Source organism: Taurulus bubalis (assembly GCF_910589615.1).
Source record: "Taurulus bubalis genome assembly, chromosome: 12".
NCBI lineage: Eukaryota > Metazoa > Chordata > Actinopteri > Perciformes > Cottidae > Taurulus > Taurulus bubalis.
The window spans coordinates 22,468,598-22,485,889 of record NC_136600.1 but is presented as its reverse complement, the minus strand read 5'-3'; the positions used below and the strand labels follow the sequence as shown (position 1 = coordinate 22,485,889).

The 17,292-nt window shown below is 41.0% G+C and overlaps 2 protein-coding genes across 6 annotated transcripts in view; one reads left to right on the top strand and one right to left on the bottom strand.

Moving 5' to 3' along the window:
- LOC306744498 (focal adhesion kinase 1-like) overlaps positions 1 to 12,589 on the top strand; it is a gene marked incomplete at its 5' end in the record, with an annotated part of 53,782 nt that extends 41,193 nt beyond the window's left edge. For 3 of the 5 annotated variants that reach the window (XM_079227155.1, XM_079227154.1, XM_079227152.1), the window contains 11 exons: positions 1,426 to 1,503; positions 1,680 to 1,868; positions 2,744 to 2,869; positions 5,664 to 5,726; positions 7,222 to 7,261; positions 7,798 to 7,901; positions 8,092 to 8,100; positions 8,989 to 9,144; positions 9,560 to 9,640; positions 9,900 to 9,985; positions 10,430 to 12,589. In XM_079227155.1, the coding sequence (XP_079083281.1) occupies positions 1,426 to 1,503; positions 1,680 to 1,868; positions 2,744 to 2,869; positions 5,664 to 5,726; positions 7,222 to 7,261; positions 7,798 to 7,901; positions 8,092 to 8,100; positions 8,989 to 9,144; positions 9,560 to 9,640; positions 9,900 to 9,985; positions 10,430 to 10,556 (1,059 nt within the window). In that variant the 3' untranslated portion in view covers positions 10,557 to 12,589. The remainder of the gene's footprint in view (positions 1 to 1,425; positions 1,504 to 1,679; positions 1,869 to 2,743; positions 2,870 to 5,663; positions 5,727 to 7,221; positions 7,262 to 7,797; positions 7,902 to 8,091; positions 8,101 to 8,988; positions 9,145 to 9,559; positions 9,641 to 9,899; positions 9,986 to 10,429) is intronic. The other 2 variants (XM_079227153.1, XM_079227151.1) reach the window with 1 other exon arrangement.
- A 78-nt stretch (positions 12,590 to 12,667) lies between these two features.
- Positions 12,668 to 15,267, bottom strand: LOC306745418 (uncharacterized protein). The gene is made up of 3 exons (XM_079228204.1): positions 15,167 to 15,267; positions 13,597 to 13,722; positions 12,668 to 13,472 (listed from the first exon to the last, which is right to left on the bottom strand). Exons 1-3 carry the CDS (start codon positions 15,213 to 15,215, stop codon positions 13,261 to 13,263), a joined length of 387 nt encoding a protein of 128 aa, XP_079084330.1. The 5' UTR covers positions 15,216 to 15,267; the 3' UTR covers positions 12,668 to 13,260.
- Positions 15,268 to 17,292: the final 2,025 nt, after the last annotated feature.

The following is a 17,292-nucleotide window of genomic DNA, read 5'->3' as shown; positions in this document are numbered from 1 at the left end:
GGCAAGTACTTTTTTTTTTTTTTTTTTACAGCTTTCATATTCTCCCCAATGAAAGACCCAAACAGAGCTATGAAAAAGCAGAAACGGTTGTAATGCTTGTGGCATGCAGGGTTGGCACTAGTGTCCACATTGCGTCGGCTTATTCTCCTTTTTATGGCGCACATCGACACATCTATTTGTGTAAATTGCTTCTGCTATTACTTGTTTTGCCAATAAGTTGCGAGCTGGCACCGCAGCATTTATTGGGTCGTTCATCCAAAAGCCTCCAGATAGTAACCAACTCCTCTATTACTCTGGTGTGACGTTCCTGTCTCATTAATGCCACCTCCCAGTCTCCCAGTGTTCATCTTTCCATTTTTAAAATGGGATTTCCACCGGGAAAACCTCCCTCTCCGTGGCTGTGAATCGGTTTGCGGCAGATTTAAACTTCCAAGATGTAACTTTTTGTTCTTTTTTACAACATGCTGTACGTTTCCCTCTGTGTCTGCCGGTCTGACAGCTTCTAAAGCTCCCGTTTGTCTCGTCCTCAGTTTCTTTGTCTTGTCTGCTTCTCTTTGTCCTCCCTTCCTACTGTTTTTTCCTTTTTTGTCTTTCCTTGTCTCCCCACCTCCCCGTCTTTCTTTGCTGTCTGTTTCCTTCCCTGTGTGTCTTTGTGTCTGTCTTGCTGTCGGAGGTGTGGTCCAGAGAAAGCTACTATGAGAGACTGTGGAAGGTAGAGGTTGCGACACTGTTGTGTTAGAAAATGAGCTCTGTGTTAAAGAGATTTAAATCATGAAGACAAATGTCTCCAGTCATTCTAAGAGGGGGAACTGTTCATCAACCTTCAACAGCTTCATCTCAACAAATCACAAGAAACCCAGAGAAGAAACAAGGATGTGGGTTCACCAAGCACTTCTGTTTTTAGCTACTCGCGACCAGTAAAGAAAAGAATAGAGATGAGTTGCAGACTCGCTCTTTTCTACTAAATTATGTTTGTTTCGTCAGCAAAAGCTCGGATTATAAAGTCTTGTTTCGCACAACAACAATACAATCTTTTTTCCAAATTAGAAAATAAAAGCGCTCGAAAGAGAGGTCTTTGGTGAACGTGCAACCATAACACTTGCATCACATCTAACCAGAGATCCCAGTAGTCCAGCAATATAACATAGTGTATACAGGTTTATTCCATGGATCTGGATGACTGTATCATTGGGACAGTTCAACTAACAGCTTGCTGGACTTGCAGCCCAGTGGGTGTTTCCTGTTTTGAATGACAGCTAACCCAGCCACACAAACAGCTGCGAGGGGTTTGTGTGTTGATTGTCTGAATGACCCGGTGTCCCGTCTTCTAACGTTCAATTAGGGGGTGGGGGAAATGAACAAACATTGTTTTTTATTTACCCCCCGGCTCTGTCTTTCTATTTCTCAACCTCTGTCTGTCTGTAGCCGAGTAGACCCGGCTATCCCAGCCCTCGCTCGAGTGAAGGTTTCTATCCCAGTCCCCAACATCCTGGACACTACCAGGTACGCAGACCAACTCCACCGACTGCTCTTTAGCGATGTGCTTGGTGTTTAGTTGCATTCAGATATGTTTTTATTCCCAGTCTGCAGCAGTTTGAGGGAAAGATGTAATCCAAAGAGACTCGATAACAGACTAACGGCGTGTCTTTTTCTTCTTTCTTTCTTGCTCCCTGGATCAGATGGCAGGATACCCCGGCCCTCACACCCTCCCCTCGGTGCCCAGCGCCCTGTACCCCCCACAGGCAGCGATGCTGGAGACGCACCACGCGCACACACACCCCCGCCACCATGTCCACACACACTCGCACGCACAGCACCTTCCCCATCCGCACGGGCACGACATGGCTCTATGGGGCTCTGCGATGGAGGTAGGAGGCCAAGTTTACACTCAAACACACACACACACACACACACACACACACACACGCGTATGTTGTTGTGGACACCAGGTGACCCTCGAGCTCGCAAGCATTCACACTCACAGTTTACAGCAGGGGGGTCAAACATACAGCCCGAGGACCAGAACCGGCCCGCCAAAGGACAACTGAGAACAAGGTTTTTTTGTCGAAGTTGTGAGATCAGTGGGACATCTCAGGCTGTTCATCATCTTTTTTTCTAAATGGATTATTTATTTATTGTGATTTTATTTTTAATTTTTATTAACCTCTTTAAACTTAAAGAAAGATAAACATGTAGCAGGTGTTATGTAAAGGTATTTTTAATGGATTTACTGATCCGTTCGGGCTGTATGTGGACCATTAACTTAAATTAGTCTGACACCCCTGGTCGACAGTCTCAAAATCTTGAATATGCAAATCCAACACTGGGTGGTTGAATATTATTGAGATCCTTTTGACTTTTTGTTGGTTGGGGCTGCAGGAAAAATCGACCCGCCGTCTGTCCATCTTTGAGGACGTATTGTGAATTTAAATAAAGTTACATCTGTATCACAAGTACAGTCCACAAGTTCACACAATACTCCTGAATATGAAATAATACAAACCAATGCTGCATGGCAGCTATTATTTTCAGTGTGTGTGTCCATCATCTCAGTTCAGCCTCTCATCACAGTTGTGTGTGTGTGTGTGTGTGTGTGTGTGTGTGTGTGTGTACTTTTCTCTTCATCTGTGACTGTGTGTGTGTCCTCGTGTTGGTGTGCATGTCTGTTGCAATGCTTGTCTTTTGTTGCATGATTGTACTTGTGTGTGTGTGTGTGTGTGTGTGTGTGTGTGTGTGTGTGTAGGACAGGACAGTAGACATGCAGCAGTGTGTAGGCCAACAGTGCCTGTTAATGGAGGAACAGCTGATGATACAACAACAGCAGATGGAGGAGGACCAGAGGTGGCTGGAGCAGGAGGAAAGGCTGCTGGTAACACACACGGCACACACATATACTCAGGACATGACAGTGCATATAGCTTCAGATCAAATTGTATACACTGTTCCCTATTAGTGGCTTTATATGGCTACTGTAAAATTGTATACAACAAATTCAATCTATCTGTATTTCAGAGGCAGCTAAACAATGTGTTTCTGCCAGTTAAACTTAAGATAATTTATTGTTACTTCAAATAAAATGTAAAACCAGTTTCATCCTAAACATTATAAAACAAGGAAGTGTACAAAGCAGAAGCATTTCTACATTGTAAGACACCCGAGTGCCTTTATTGTGTGGGTTTGTGATGCATGGTCCAATAAGCTTCCTTAGTTGCCATCTTTGACTTGTCAGTTGTGTTGTGGAGGTATTTTTATTTGGTTCCATGATGCATGTCGTTGTGTTTTTGTAATATTTGTAAATTTGTTAGAGGACTTTCTGAAGTACATTCTCATTAAGGACCAACGCGTATCGATAGATTTAATGTAAATATATTTCTCATAAAATAGATGCTAATTAGATATCAAATCACGTCAGTTATTTTTAAGAATTGCGATCACAGCAATACTGATATTCGTACCTCAACTGCAGTATATTTGAAGTAAAAACCTTCAAGCCTGTTGAAGTGTAGTAGATGTTGACACCTTGCGTTATTTGGAAGTTAAAATATTAAAAAGAGTTATCCTTCTCAGGGGTAACAGACGTTTAAAGAATACCTTAGATGTTATGGATATGACCAGAGTCCATGATCTGTACATTGGAGCATTACATTACTATTGGAGCCGTAGCTTATCAATAACTGGTGAACCGAGAGCAAAGACAGTTGGATTTGCTGCTACTAAAGATAAACGACTTTAAATTGGATGTGTGATTCTCAACCCAATTGACTTAAGCTCTGGGGGGCATTTCTCCAGTAGTATATACAAAAACATGTAGTGAATAATAAAGCATCTTTGTGGATCAATCACTGAACTTCTGGGGTACGCGTACGCCCCAAAAAATGACTGGTTGTGAGTTATCAGTAACTTCAATAAGACGGACTATTAAAGTACAAATATGACGCTCAAATATAAATGAACGCAGTTTGTTGTTGTCTGATAGATTTAATGCAAAAAAAAAAGATATATATCAGGTAGAGAGCCTCTGACATAAAGACAAAAGAGAAGGAGGAACGTTTCACGTAGGGCGCATGTATCTGTGAACACTGGTTGAAGGCGCTGTCTGGGGTTTTTGCTCAAGAATTTGTGAGAGCGAGAGAGAAAAAGAGAGAGAGTTGTAGGCAGGTGTGGCCTGTGTGAATTCCAGGCTAATGATAGGCTTAGACAATCTGACAGCCCAGTCAACAGTCTGTCTTTGACCCACAACCACTGACTGACAACACACAAGATTACTGAAAAAGCTGGGGAGGCGCATATTTGTGTGTGTGTGTGTGTGTGTGTGTGTGTGTGTGTGTGTGTGTGTGTGTGTGTGTGTGTGTGTGTGTGTGTGTGTGTGTGTGTGTGTGTGTGTGTGTGTGTGTGTGCGGGCTGGCTGTCACTTCAGGGCGGGGCGAGAGCGAGGGGGGGGGGGGAGAAAAGGAGGAAAAACAGAATGGTTTGGGAAAGAAGGGAAAACGTGCTCACACACTGACGGCTCATTGGCAGCGCTCCATCCCTCCTCCTCCTCCTCCTCTCCTTCCCTCTCTCCATGCGTCAGAGTCAGATATAAGTGTGCTGGAGGCAGGAAGCTGGATCTGAATCGCAATTCTTGTCTTGATGAAAACTGCTGGAGCAGAGTGGTAGACAGACGGAGCGATAGATAGAGAGAGAGATACAATAAGATCAGAACCAGAGAGCAACGCAGACTAAACACCTCAAACAGCTTTGGGACTGAAACCATTCATCAGACAACTTTGATGAACTCAAAGGCAATGCTGGTCTTCAAGTCCTGTCTTGGAAAACTGGTAGGCAAGGATGGGTGTGAGAGTTGTGTGTGTGTGAGGTTTTATTTTGCCGTCGGGGTTGCTGCAGTGTATTTCGGGGGTTAAATGTCAATCTGAAAAGTTGTGCCTATATTTGAAAAGCTTCAATTTTGGATCCTGCAGCTTGTTCCTGTTTTTATTTCAGTCTCATGCAGGGACACTGGATGTGTCTGTGGATTTAAAAAAAACAACTTCACTCATTCATTCCCTCATTCACATAATCATCGTAGGATTTAAGATTAAACTTTGCTTTTGGAGAGTCAGAGTCACTTTCACCTTGGACAGTATAAACTGTATTTATTTACTGATTAGAGTGCTTGGTGCCATGTGTTCCTACAATAAAAAAGCCTGTGTATCGGCAAGTCCTTTGATGGAAAAACATATTTCTCTAAATCTGCAACTCTGAGGCCAATCCGTGAATTTACTGGTTTAAGTGAGTGAGTTTAGCACCTTATTATAATGCACCAGTCTTTACGACAGCATGTGATTTACCCAGAGCTGTTGGCGGGCCATGAAAGGGTATTTGCCTCGGCGAATATCCCAGAATTCAAAGGCACAAACAAAAAAAGCAATGTGAAAAATCGGAAAAATAAATTGTGAATACAGAACTTGTCTGTTTCAGAGAATCTGTAATTCACTGAAAACTATAGAAAAACTAAAGGAAAACCAGCCCAGAACTTACTATTATACTCTTATAAAAATATATATATATATATATATATATATATATATATATATATATATATATATGTAATATTAATATACTATAACGTGCTGTTGATGAATGGAGATATCATTTTGATGTGTGTTTATTTGATGTGTGTTTAGAAACCAGACTCTAGAAGTTCTAGAGGGAGTCTGGACAGAGAAGACGGTGGACTCCAACCACCGGTAAGTTACTTTCTGCAGCAGCTTTCCGTCTCCATCCATTTCACTGTTTGTTGGTGTTAGTCATACATGCATACATTAACTGTCACTGTCAAAATCATAATCATTTGCCACTCCCACCGCATCAGAAAGAGAAGTAATTTGTGTTTTTAAGGGAGGATGCTGTCTGATGAAGACGAATGTTGACGGAAGTTCACATTCTGGTTGGACTCAAATGGCTGCAGCATGTGTTTGTTTTGATTAGAGCTGAGGGGATTGATCCAGGGACAGGAAGTGACCTGTCGTGGGGTCGGGTCAGCAACGAGGGGTCGATGCATTCCCATAACATCGCCAGTTATTAATAGAGCACTGTTCCTAGAAAAAGAAGCGGCCATCTTTATTCATCCGTCTTTTAGACTAGAGTGTTAAAGGGGCATACCATAAAACACCTTGGGTTTTAGAGACTCAATGATTTAATTGTTTACTCAAGAACTTAATCATCTGATTATTAATAAGGAAAATAATAATGATGTATCACAATAGTCACATGGTGTGCACACATGCAGCAATATCTGTTTTTTTGAAAGAAGACATCATCTCTTTGCGAACATAAGAGTTAACCACATCCTTTTTTTTAATTGAGCCCTGGGGTGTAACTGAGATGATTTACATTTCCCCTCGCACCGCACAGTGGTGGTTGCATGCACTGGAGGCCTCTAAAATAGTTTGGCACAGGAGGGATTGAAAGGTACCTTCATCATCTGCTCCCTCCCCTAATGTTTTTTTTAAGAGGAAATGGAGTCGTCGTGTCTCCTCAAAGCGTTTCTGTGATTCCGTTTCTTCCCCTGAATCTAAATGATGTTACGTTCCCGATGCCAGCAGAAGTTGTTTTAGCCGTCTGAAGTTGCCACGGGCAGATATTTCTGTCCCTGTAATTCATCTCTCTGCTTGTCCTCCTCCCGTTGAATGGCTGTGGTTTGTGGTTTTAAAATCTCCCCTGCGTGTGTGTGTGTGTGTGTGTGTGTGTGTGGGAATTGCTGTAGTAGAGTATTTTGGGTGTTGGTGGTTGTGAGTCCGCAACACTCTGATGGCTTTCAAAGCCCTCTGTTGTTGTCTGTTGTGTGAGAAAACAGAACAGAGATTCAGTAACAAGACAACTAAAGTAAATATATCACATGTCTGGCTCCACAATAGAGTTTCGCGGCATAATTTTATGCTCACACAACCGTCAAATCATAAAGACATGCTGCTGGGGTTGAAAGGGTAGCACTAACAAAGGAAATGGGTATTTTGTGTTATCCCTGTGACGTCAGTAACGCAGTGCTAGACCACACACCTCTGAAAACAGAAACCGCTCCTCGGCCAAACAAATTGACAAGTAAATGAAATTGGATTTTTCATAACCAGCCAGAGGTTTTTTCCTGTCAAATTCTAATTTCCTGTGAAGCTTCTGATTACATGTGGGACTAAGCACTTTTTTAACCCAGTGTTTTGTTGTTGTGTTTGTTTGTTTTTGCAGACAGGAAACCAGCACATATACCAGCCCGTTGGAAAAGCAGGTAATAGACTGTAGCCGCCTGTAATAACATGCAACCACTAATGTTTTAATCTCTCTTCTCTTAATTTCCCAAAGTATGCAGTTCACACAACATAAAACATAAACCATGACACAGCTCTAACTCACGTTAAGTTAGAGCTGTGTCATGGTTTATGTTGTGTGAACCGCATGTCATGGCTTATGTGAAAAAATGTTCTTCTGTCTTCATCATTGAATTATTTATTGTCATGTTGAGCTGAAACAATTAGTTGATTTAGTCAATCGAGAGATAATTGATTGGTAAAAAAAAATTTGAGTCAAAATTTGGACAGACAAAGACATTAATGATTTCACTTTTTCCATAGACATATATTAATCAATAATTCAAATCCTCATTAGCTGGAGCCCCACACTGACGCTGATATTGATTTGAACTTTGGTCGCTCAGCAAGAGCAGCTGAAGAATGTAAAAGTGCAATTTGTCCAGAACTATTATGCATGAGACTGTAAAACTATGAGGAGAAATGATCTTCCCTTTTCATATGTTGTTTCCTGCAGAGCATGCAGCTGCCCCAAAGAAGCCCCCTCGCCCGAGTGCCCAGGGGCAAGTGGGCAGTCTGTCCTGTCTGAATACTGTCGACAGTTACAACGACGGAGTCAAGGTACGCACACCCGTAGACTAACACACAAACCCAGATGAAAGACAAGGATACATTTACTAAATATACAGGTTGCATGTCTTTAATGCTTGAATATTTTCCTTTTATCTTGTTTTCCTTTGACTGCTCCCTTCTTCCTCCTCCTCCTCCTCCTCCTCTTCCTCCTGCACTCTGCCTTACTGTCGACCTCTAGCCCTGGCGGGTAAGCAGCACACTGTGTGTGTGTGTGTGTGTGTGTGTGTGTGTGTGTGTGTGTGTGTGTGTGTGTGTGTGTGTGTGCGTCTTGTCTGCTAGTTGATCACACCCAGATTCCTTCATCCAATCACTTCTTCTATTTCTATTTCTCAATCAAATTCTGCATGTTTTCATATAAAAACTGCTGTTCCCTTTGTAGAAACAAGATCTACACAGTCTTGTACGCCCAAAAGTTACATATACATCTACATAGTTGTGTTCTTTGTCTTATACTAACAGTATGTATGTACCCCTCTATCACACTATTTTAATCCCACGAGAAAACATGTTTAACTAATGAAGCAGTTTTCAAGAAGAGGGACCCCTCCTATGTTACTTTTTGTAAAGTTTTCCCCATTTAAAGGTTTGTTCAACAGACTGTAAAGCCCTTTGAGCCAAATTTGGATTTATTGACTTGAAAATCTAATCTCAGTTTGACTTGATTAATTAAATCAATTTATACCAGTGTATTACTGCCACCTAGTGGCCACAACAGAGAACTACACATACCATTTTGTGTCAAAGATCATGGCCTTTTCACATGTGTTCATTCATCCATTTGCTCATTAATCTACTCATTCGCCTCTATGACAGTTAGTGTTTTGTAATTCACTTAGCTATTTAAAAAGCAGTGTTGTGTGTTTTACTTTCTACCTCTAGATGTGCTGAGGGTCAAAAAGTCATGTTTCATGTACGTCTCTACAATCATGCAGATTACAATTGCACAGGCTCATTATTTCCCATCGGCATAGTCTCCACCCGTTATCTCTGCGTGTTGTGTCGGGTGTCGCCCGGGTCTCATGCGGTCCGCCGGTCACTCATTGCTTCTTTTTTTTTTTGCGTTTTCCTCATTCAGCTGCAACCCCAAGAGATAAGCCCGCCCCCCACGGCCAACCTGGACCGCTCCAACGACAAGGTGTACGAGAACGTGACGGGATTGGTCAAAGCGGTGATCGAGATGTCGAGCAAGATTCAACCGGCTCCTCCCGAGGAATACGTTCCCATGGTCAAGGTAACCGCGGCACCGTTCTCCTCTCCTGGGCTGCGAAGCTTGACCTTCACACGTGAAAGCGTTCCTCTGAATTAGTTCTGGGGCTGGAATTAAATACTTCTTTTCAAATTAATAATTTCTGTGAACCAGACTCTACATATCTGACCTTTTATCCTCACTGGATGTTGCTTTTAATTGTGGTGATTTGGTAATTGAAGTCCTCATATGAGTGCCTTTTGTCTTATATGTTTTTCTTTTTTCTTTTTCTCTACACTGATTATGTTTATCTGTGTAGGAAATATGACTTCATTTCTCATCTGAATCCCTTCATCACATGTTTTTTGTCTAAGTGTTCATGTATTTACAGTACACACAACACTGTTAATTAATTTCCTGTTTGTTATGCATCATTTTGATCCTAATCTCCGTGTTTCAGGACGTGGGTCTGGCGTTGAGGACGTTATTGGCCACAGTGGATGAGACTCTACCACAACTTCCAGCCAGTACGCACAGAGAGGTGAAACCACACACGTTTTATTCTATATTTTGAATAGTGTGTAAGCAATTATGTTTCCTTATTTTCATTAAACGCTGATGAAGGATTTCCGTTGGTATCCGTTGACGTTGGTGTTTATTTTTTATTTTTATCCTCCATCTTTTAATGTGTTTTTGAAACTGTACAGCACTTTGTGACCTCTTTTGTCTGGGAAATGTGCTTTATAAATACAATTATTATTATTATATTTGATATTTAATACTCTGGTTTTCTTCAACAGATCGAGATGGCACAGAAACTTCTGAACTCTGACTTGGCAGAGCTGATTGGGAAGATGAAGTTAGCCCAACAATATGTGATGACCAGGTATTATATTCAGATATTAACATTAAAATCTAGAAATAATAGTTTTTATTGACTTACAGTGCCTTATGTTGGGAGACATCATGAAGTGTTCATGTAATAGACACCTACAACCTTTTTATTTATTACAGTTTCTTGTTATTTAGTGGATGCAGTCAATCACAGGGAACATTATTATTCTTTTTAAGCACACTAACTAAAATAATTGAGTTAATGACAAAGAAATAATATGTAGTCTGTGTTTAAAAAAATGTCAAAACATTAACAAACAGAGCTCTCTGCCAGTGTGTTATTTGATGCTGTCACAGGGGGGCGCCAAAGCCAGTAATTTAAAGAAATGGTACAAGTAGTGGCTTTAATATTGTGCTGTTCATCTCACTCGCTCATCTACCGCTAGTGCCAATCCGTATACGTGATGTTGTGTGTGTGTTCTTTGCTTTGTGCCAGTCTCCAGCAGGACTACAAGAAGCAGATGTTGACAGCGGCTCACGCTCTTGCAGTTGATGCCAAAAACCTGCTGGACGTCATCGACCAATCACGGCTCAAGATGATGTCCCAGTCCCGCCCACACTAGCCACGCCAGCTGAACTGACCAACAGGAAACTGGTCTTTTATTTGAGAGACAGCGTCACTTTGGTTACTGTTATCAATGGAAGAATCGTGATATGTGAGAGTTGTCTAAGCCGACTGCTTTACATCAAAAGGAGAAAACTTACAGCTCTGGTACTTGTCGTATCCTGTGGGAGCTGAGGACGTCTCTCCACCACTGTGACTTTCGTAACACAACAGAGCAAAAACACTTCCTGAATCAAGGCCCTGGCAGCTTCTCTCTCTTTGGACTGTAATATAACGGTGAGAGGAGGAAAGGGTTCTAGACCTCAGATGAGCCGGATTCCTGGGATCCCGAGTTCATCATGAAACACTAATATGAGGAGCGATTCGATCCGGAACCGTCGACATCGGGATAACACTCTGAAGCAAAGCCATCAGAACCGGATCTGTGTTTTTGATCTGCAACATATCTGCATGAAACTTCACTGTGGAAACGGACTCAGACGTCAGCCAGCAGCCATCGTCAATGCATTCTGTTGATATCATGTGTCGTGACCCCTGGATGTTGTGAACTTTTACCCCCACATTACCACGGATTCTTCTGGCAGATCAAGCCACGCGTTATCTATCCAGCTCTTGACCGCGTGCGTCGCTTCAACAAGGACATGCAGCGAAGACGGCGTTTGGTTTGAAGAAGCAGCCTCCTCCATCCATTCCCATCTCTCCTCCGTCTCTCCAGGTTTTTATTTATAGACTCAGAAGGAGGAGACGGAGGGAGAGACGGGTATTACAACTTGAGGACAGTCTAGCGCCGCTCCGCTGCCTGAAGAAAGAACACACTAGCCTCGCCTTTTTTCTCTATTTTACCCATTTTTCTTTCCTTTTTTATTTTTCACGCTTCCTCTCCTTCGTGAAAGTCTTCCTCAGCTCCTCTCTGAGCCAGTTTTAAAGACTCCAAATGTGAAGAATCCAACTGTGTCTGGGTGAACACCGCAGACAGGACACTCCCTTGTCTAGTTAACCCTTTTATCGGCTGGCTCCATGTTTTTTTTTTTTCCAGCGGTCACAATCTTGTTCCTCTTTACTGAACACTTAGAATACAAGCAGATATTCAATCCCAGCACTGACTCTGATGAACAAAAAACAAAATACGATGGTGGGTTTTGAGGATTTACTTGGTGTAACTGGATATTTCCTCTGAAGGAAGAGGAGGACATCATGTCTCAGACTGGTCACTGAGCTTGACTGAACCTATTTCTGTGAAGACGGTGTCTCGTCTCCTTTCTTTCTCCTCACCTACAGTCCCAATAGCATTCAGTTGTTCCTCATACGAGACCGGTGTCACGCCTTTAACGGTCCCCTCGCCCACCGGTGTCACAAAGTGAATTTACTGAGGACACAAACGAACCTCACAACTGGAACCTCTGTGCTTTGAGTCCCAGTTTTTGTCAGGTGTAACTCTTAAAATATGTCCCTCCAACCAACAGACCCGAGAGAGACACACACACACACACACACACACACACACACACACACACACACACACACACACACACACACACACACAAAATGTGGAGCCACATGACGGGAGCTTGTCTTGCAGACACAAAACACTGAACTGAAAATGCAGCAGATCACACGTGTCTTTGTTAATAGTGACCCCACATGGAGTATGACATACTGCTATATGAAATATACTGGTGACTGTACTAGTATAGCATGACAAGCAGGTATGGAGAAGAGCATATTTGCACAGCACCCAAAAAAAAAATCCAAACTTTTTTTTTAAACCCTATTTAACCCAGATTGGATTTCCAGGTTTAGCCAGCAATGAAACTATCAAATATCTGAGTTTTATAGGGATTAAAAAAAATGTTAAAAAACAATCTATTTTATCTTGTCGTTGCGTAAATCTGCTCATGTTGGTATATTGTAAGCTATACTGGTGTGAATCACTGGTGAATTGTACAGAACTAGTACTAGTAAACACTGGTTTTTATTTTGTCTTCTGGGCTAAATCAGCCATCTTGTCAAATAGGAGGAGAAAAAAATGAAATAAAAATAATGACAAAATGAAAAATCAGGCTGTCCACATGTTTTATCCCTGATGGAGATTTATTTGAAAGCATTACATTTCAGGTTTTTAAATATCAAGAGTTTTTATTTAATGTTAATATTGTCCATTTTGTATCATTTACATTTCCTTCCATTACATTTAAGTTCTACATGGAGTTATTGTATCCTGTGAAGTCATTTATCTTAACTTCAAACCGTCAACTTTAAACAGATTTAAATCCACTATAAAACAAAAAAAGTTGGTTTCAACATCTCAATGTTGTATCCGGAATAGAAATAATTTTTCAACCAAAGATGAGACTTCATCCCCTGATTGTGTCTGCAGGTGGAGGACATAAGGATAGTGGTCAAGTTCCTGAGATTTCTCAGGAAATAATAAGTATTAGAACATTGCCGATAAACTGCATTCAGTGAGACTCAAAGCCATAATACTTCATCTACGACGGCCTTTTAAATATAACAATCAGGGAGTCCTGTCCATGTTATACTTGTGTCCGATTTTGATACAGTTCACATGTATTTAAAGCACAATCTCCACATAATTTCAGAGCTAAGGTGTTTAACAAGACATTACATAATATTACAGTCCATTGAGGCTTTTCTATACACTCCCACGGCTTTTGACAGCATTGATGTTCCCCACACACACCTCAGCGTGACAGCAGTAACAGCACCCCTCCGGTCAACAACAGCAGTGCTGTGTGTGTGTGGATGGACTCGGCTCCACTGAAGTTGCACAAGTCGAAGGTGTTGCAGCAGTTGACGATGTTTCCGTTTCCGTTCGCGTCCACTGTGGCGGTGGAGGAAGTTCCTAAGCACGTGGCCTCACTGGCACACGACTTTGAAATAGTTTTGGTCGTGCCTAAACAACACACAAGGTACTTTTAGATTCAATAAGACATTTTATAGATACTGGATTCCAAAAATCAGCAGTTCTTTACATTACTGAGCCGGGATATGAGAGCATATTGTGTTATCATTGATACCTAAAACGTCGATGACAGTCATGCATATGTCCAGCAGGGGCGCCTGACACTCCTGGGTGGTGTTGTTGTTGTTGCATGCTTCATTGGTGGCAGCAGAAGTGCACACGTAGCACGTCAGTGACAGCGCTGCAGAGTGAGGGACAAGAAGAGAGAAGGTGAGATCAGCCAGTACACAACATGTAGGAGGTCCATTGATGAAAGTTTCATGACAAACCATTGGCTCATGTGTGGAGGGTTATGTCCAAGAGAGACAATATTGACATTCATCACAGAGTTTTGACGATTTTGGTTTCGAGGAAAACACCTGATCTGTTTTATTACAGTATTTCCCTTCATGTATTTATTCACCCAGTCACTCATTTTGGGTCAAAATTGTTTCGGATTTAGATTTTTCAGAGAGTGAGAATCTTAGTGACGTTGTTAGGGTATACTTGAGAAGATATTTTGAGAATTGATATTAAAAATCGTAACAGACTAAAATAGAATGAACTTGACTAAAATGGGATTGGATTGTTTTTGCTGTATTTGTGACATAAATGCAGATATTTCTGAGAATTAAATGAATCCTTCTCTAACTAGATCAAATTAATTATGAAGTAAAGTCCCAAATTAAAAGGATAAATATATGGCAGACTGGAAAATTATTAGACATGTTCAGTCTGACTATAGAGGAAGAATATTATACAACTACAGAAAGGTTTATGACCATAGAGTTATATATAGAAATTCCATAAACTAGTAAGACAGCTACTCCCAAAGACAACCTCGTCCAAACTTGTCCGACTTGCTTCTTTCTTTATTTACTATAAAGAGGACGGTAAAGCCGGCTGCATACTGTTCCTCTCACTCAGCTTATTGTTTTGCTACCTTGTGTCACCCGGGTAATGCATCACAATTAAAAATAATGCACATCTACTGTTTAAAATGAACCCGGATGTATTCTGACGGCTAGAAACCCAAAGACTTAAATCAGACAGACCATCATTAAAACATATCTTATTTCTGTAGTGCCCAAATGTACAAATCTTGAATTCAACTTTTATGTTAGTTACATATTTCCAATACTACTACAGCCACTGAAACACATGGTGAGGTCTTAAAAACATGCTTCACCATCTGACACAAGTTCATTATTAATCAATTAGTAAATAAATATGATAAATTCAGCACTATTATAGTGCAAAACATGCACTGATACACACATCTCCCTCAGCAACCCTGATAATAAATCACCTCTCATCTCTCATCATCTGTCGAATTTTGTTCATTTACTGATATTATTATTGTTATTATATACTTTCAAGAACAATTGTGCCAAGGCCTTGAAATTGCCACACACAAAAAAAAAGATGTACAAATGAACTTTTAAGCATGTTCAGTTTGACTGAACTCCTATTGAATTCCCATTTGTCATTCTGGATGACAACATCAACAGAGCAGTGATTTTCGACTCTGATGTTTATAGCAACCCTTAAACTGAATCCACGACAAGATTGTTACACATCTCATCGCCTCTAAGCCCACTATGTCCTGCTTACCTTCTCCTTGTATGGGTCTGAGATTAATTTACCTGGTGAGACGAGGATTGGGAGCAGCACGACAACGAGCAGCATCTTCATGTCTGTTCTCCACCTGTCTAACCCGCTGTGCCCTCACCTGAGACTGGAAGGCATTCCTAGACCTTGCTGTGGTTTCACAGACACTTGTCCTTTATGTATCTTCCGCCAATCACAAACACGGCGCGGCTTCTTGAGTCAGGTTTCCGTTCACTGAAACAATGTGCGTGCGTCCCATATTAGTTATGTCATGATGACTCAACCTGACTTCACCTGACTTCCACCTGAAGTCATGTTGACTTTGTTTTCTTTAAGAGGGACCTCCCATTTCTATTTCATAACAAGCTCTGAGAAGACATTTGAGAGTACAGAAGTAACAGAAACAGGAAGGAAGTTTAGACATGAAAGTGGCTATGATCAATATATATTTATTTTTTTTATGATCAAATGAGAATGGAAAATGATCCCCTGAATCTGCCGCTCCCTCTGGCCTTACAGAGATTTAATGTGAGCTTCAGCTCATTGTTTATCTTTATAATATACAGTCTACTCACAGATATCTGTGAGTAGACTGTATATTAAACATTATTTGTGGAAATGATCTTGCAGCCCATTAGCCAATGAGACATATCATATGAGATTCCAGATATGTTCGTGAATGAAGGTGTGATCACGTTGAAACCAATCACGTCATCCTCATATCTGTCATATCACTGTCCAGTGTGAACAGAGGAATGCACCAGTACACACACACACCCAGTGCACATGCACCCAGTGCACACCTAGCATAGATAAAAAACACACTTTTTGGGGATTCTCTGTATTTCCGGACACCAATGCTGAATCTAAATGGGACACATTGAGGATATTTATTTTGTCTTAATCATGAAACGTCCATTCCAGGGATGCTATAAATACCAGTCTGCTGTGTGTTGACTCCTGATTGCATGTTTTGATAGTCACACTGGCACGCACACACCAATCCAGACACACACAGACACCATTTTTTCCCCTTCAAATCTGCTGACACCTTAACGGCAGTTACATTTTAATTTTTTTTATTTCATATTAATACAAAAAACAAGCAGGTTGCATTGCCCAAAAGTTCAAATTAAATTTAAAAAATCCTTTGAGGTTGGTAAATTATTCTACAGCTCAAGCAGTTCAGTCAGCAAATAATGAAAAAAATAGCGCAGAGATCGGTGTAATATGATCACAATAAACAGCTTGATAACACAGTTAATTTACAGTGCTGTGTTTATGCCTTCTGGAGACAAATGTTTCTCATACTACGTGATGCCGAATGCAAGGGAACAAACCGACACTTCCATTAAGCAGCTATATTGTATGTTGAAAGTCAAAATGCACTGCAGGGACCTCATAGACACATGGATTCAGGATGTTTGCCGTAAACCTGCTGACAATAGGTCTCTTTTTACATGTTAACATTGCAAACTCAATCCTCAGGAAATAATCGTACAGTACAGAGGAAGTCTATATGTGATACACAAGGGTGAAAATTGAGGGCGACAAAATCCCAAAGTGACTTTGTCTAATGATATTCTGGATATGACTAACATTAAACATTATTAACAGGTGGCATGGACCTTCGACCTGCAGTACAACCTGATCAGACTCTGATCAGACCTTGAACATATTCATTAAATATTATCAATGAAGAGTAACGAGTGCCTTACGTTGCTGATCTGTCCTTCTCTTTCTGTCTGAGGCCATGTTGCACCTGTACGTCTATCGTTACACACTTGTGCTGCAAAGCCATGCAATGTTCAAACAAGAGGACGTCATTTATACTTCTAGTCAGGCTCACAAAGACTTCAAATAAAACTAATATGTTGCGCTGAGTTGGGGTAATTGTGCAAAATAGTTTTCATTCGATGTAATAGTGCACGAACATACAAATTATTTATAGAAGCATAAAGCGCCACATAGCCTTTTGTGCCATTATTAGAAGGCCGCCCCAGTTTCATGTAAGTGCTGGAACAAGCACACATTATATAATATACTGTATGTGTATAAATCCATAAAAGAAAATTATTTCAAATTTAAAGGACAAATCGTGGTTCAAGCTTAACAGAATCATAAAGAGGAGAATCGAGCAAATGCACAATACGACTGCTGA

Excerpts from the sequence above, each read along its gene's own strand:
- LOC306745418 (XM_079228204.1), bottom strand. The coding sequence starts at position 15,215 with ATGAAGATGCTGCTCGTTGTCGTGCTGCTCCCAATCCTCGTCTCACCA. Across the intron at positions 13,723-15,166 it reads CCCAATCCTCGTCTCACCAG|CGCTGTCACTGACGTGCTAC; the intron begins GTAAATTAATCT and ends CTCACTCTGCAG. Across the intron at positions 13,473-13,596 it reads GACTGTCATCGACGTTTTAG|GCACGACCAAAACTATTTCA; the intron begins GTATCAATGATA and ends TGTGTTGTTTAG.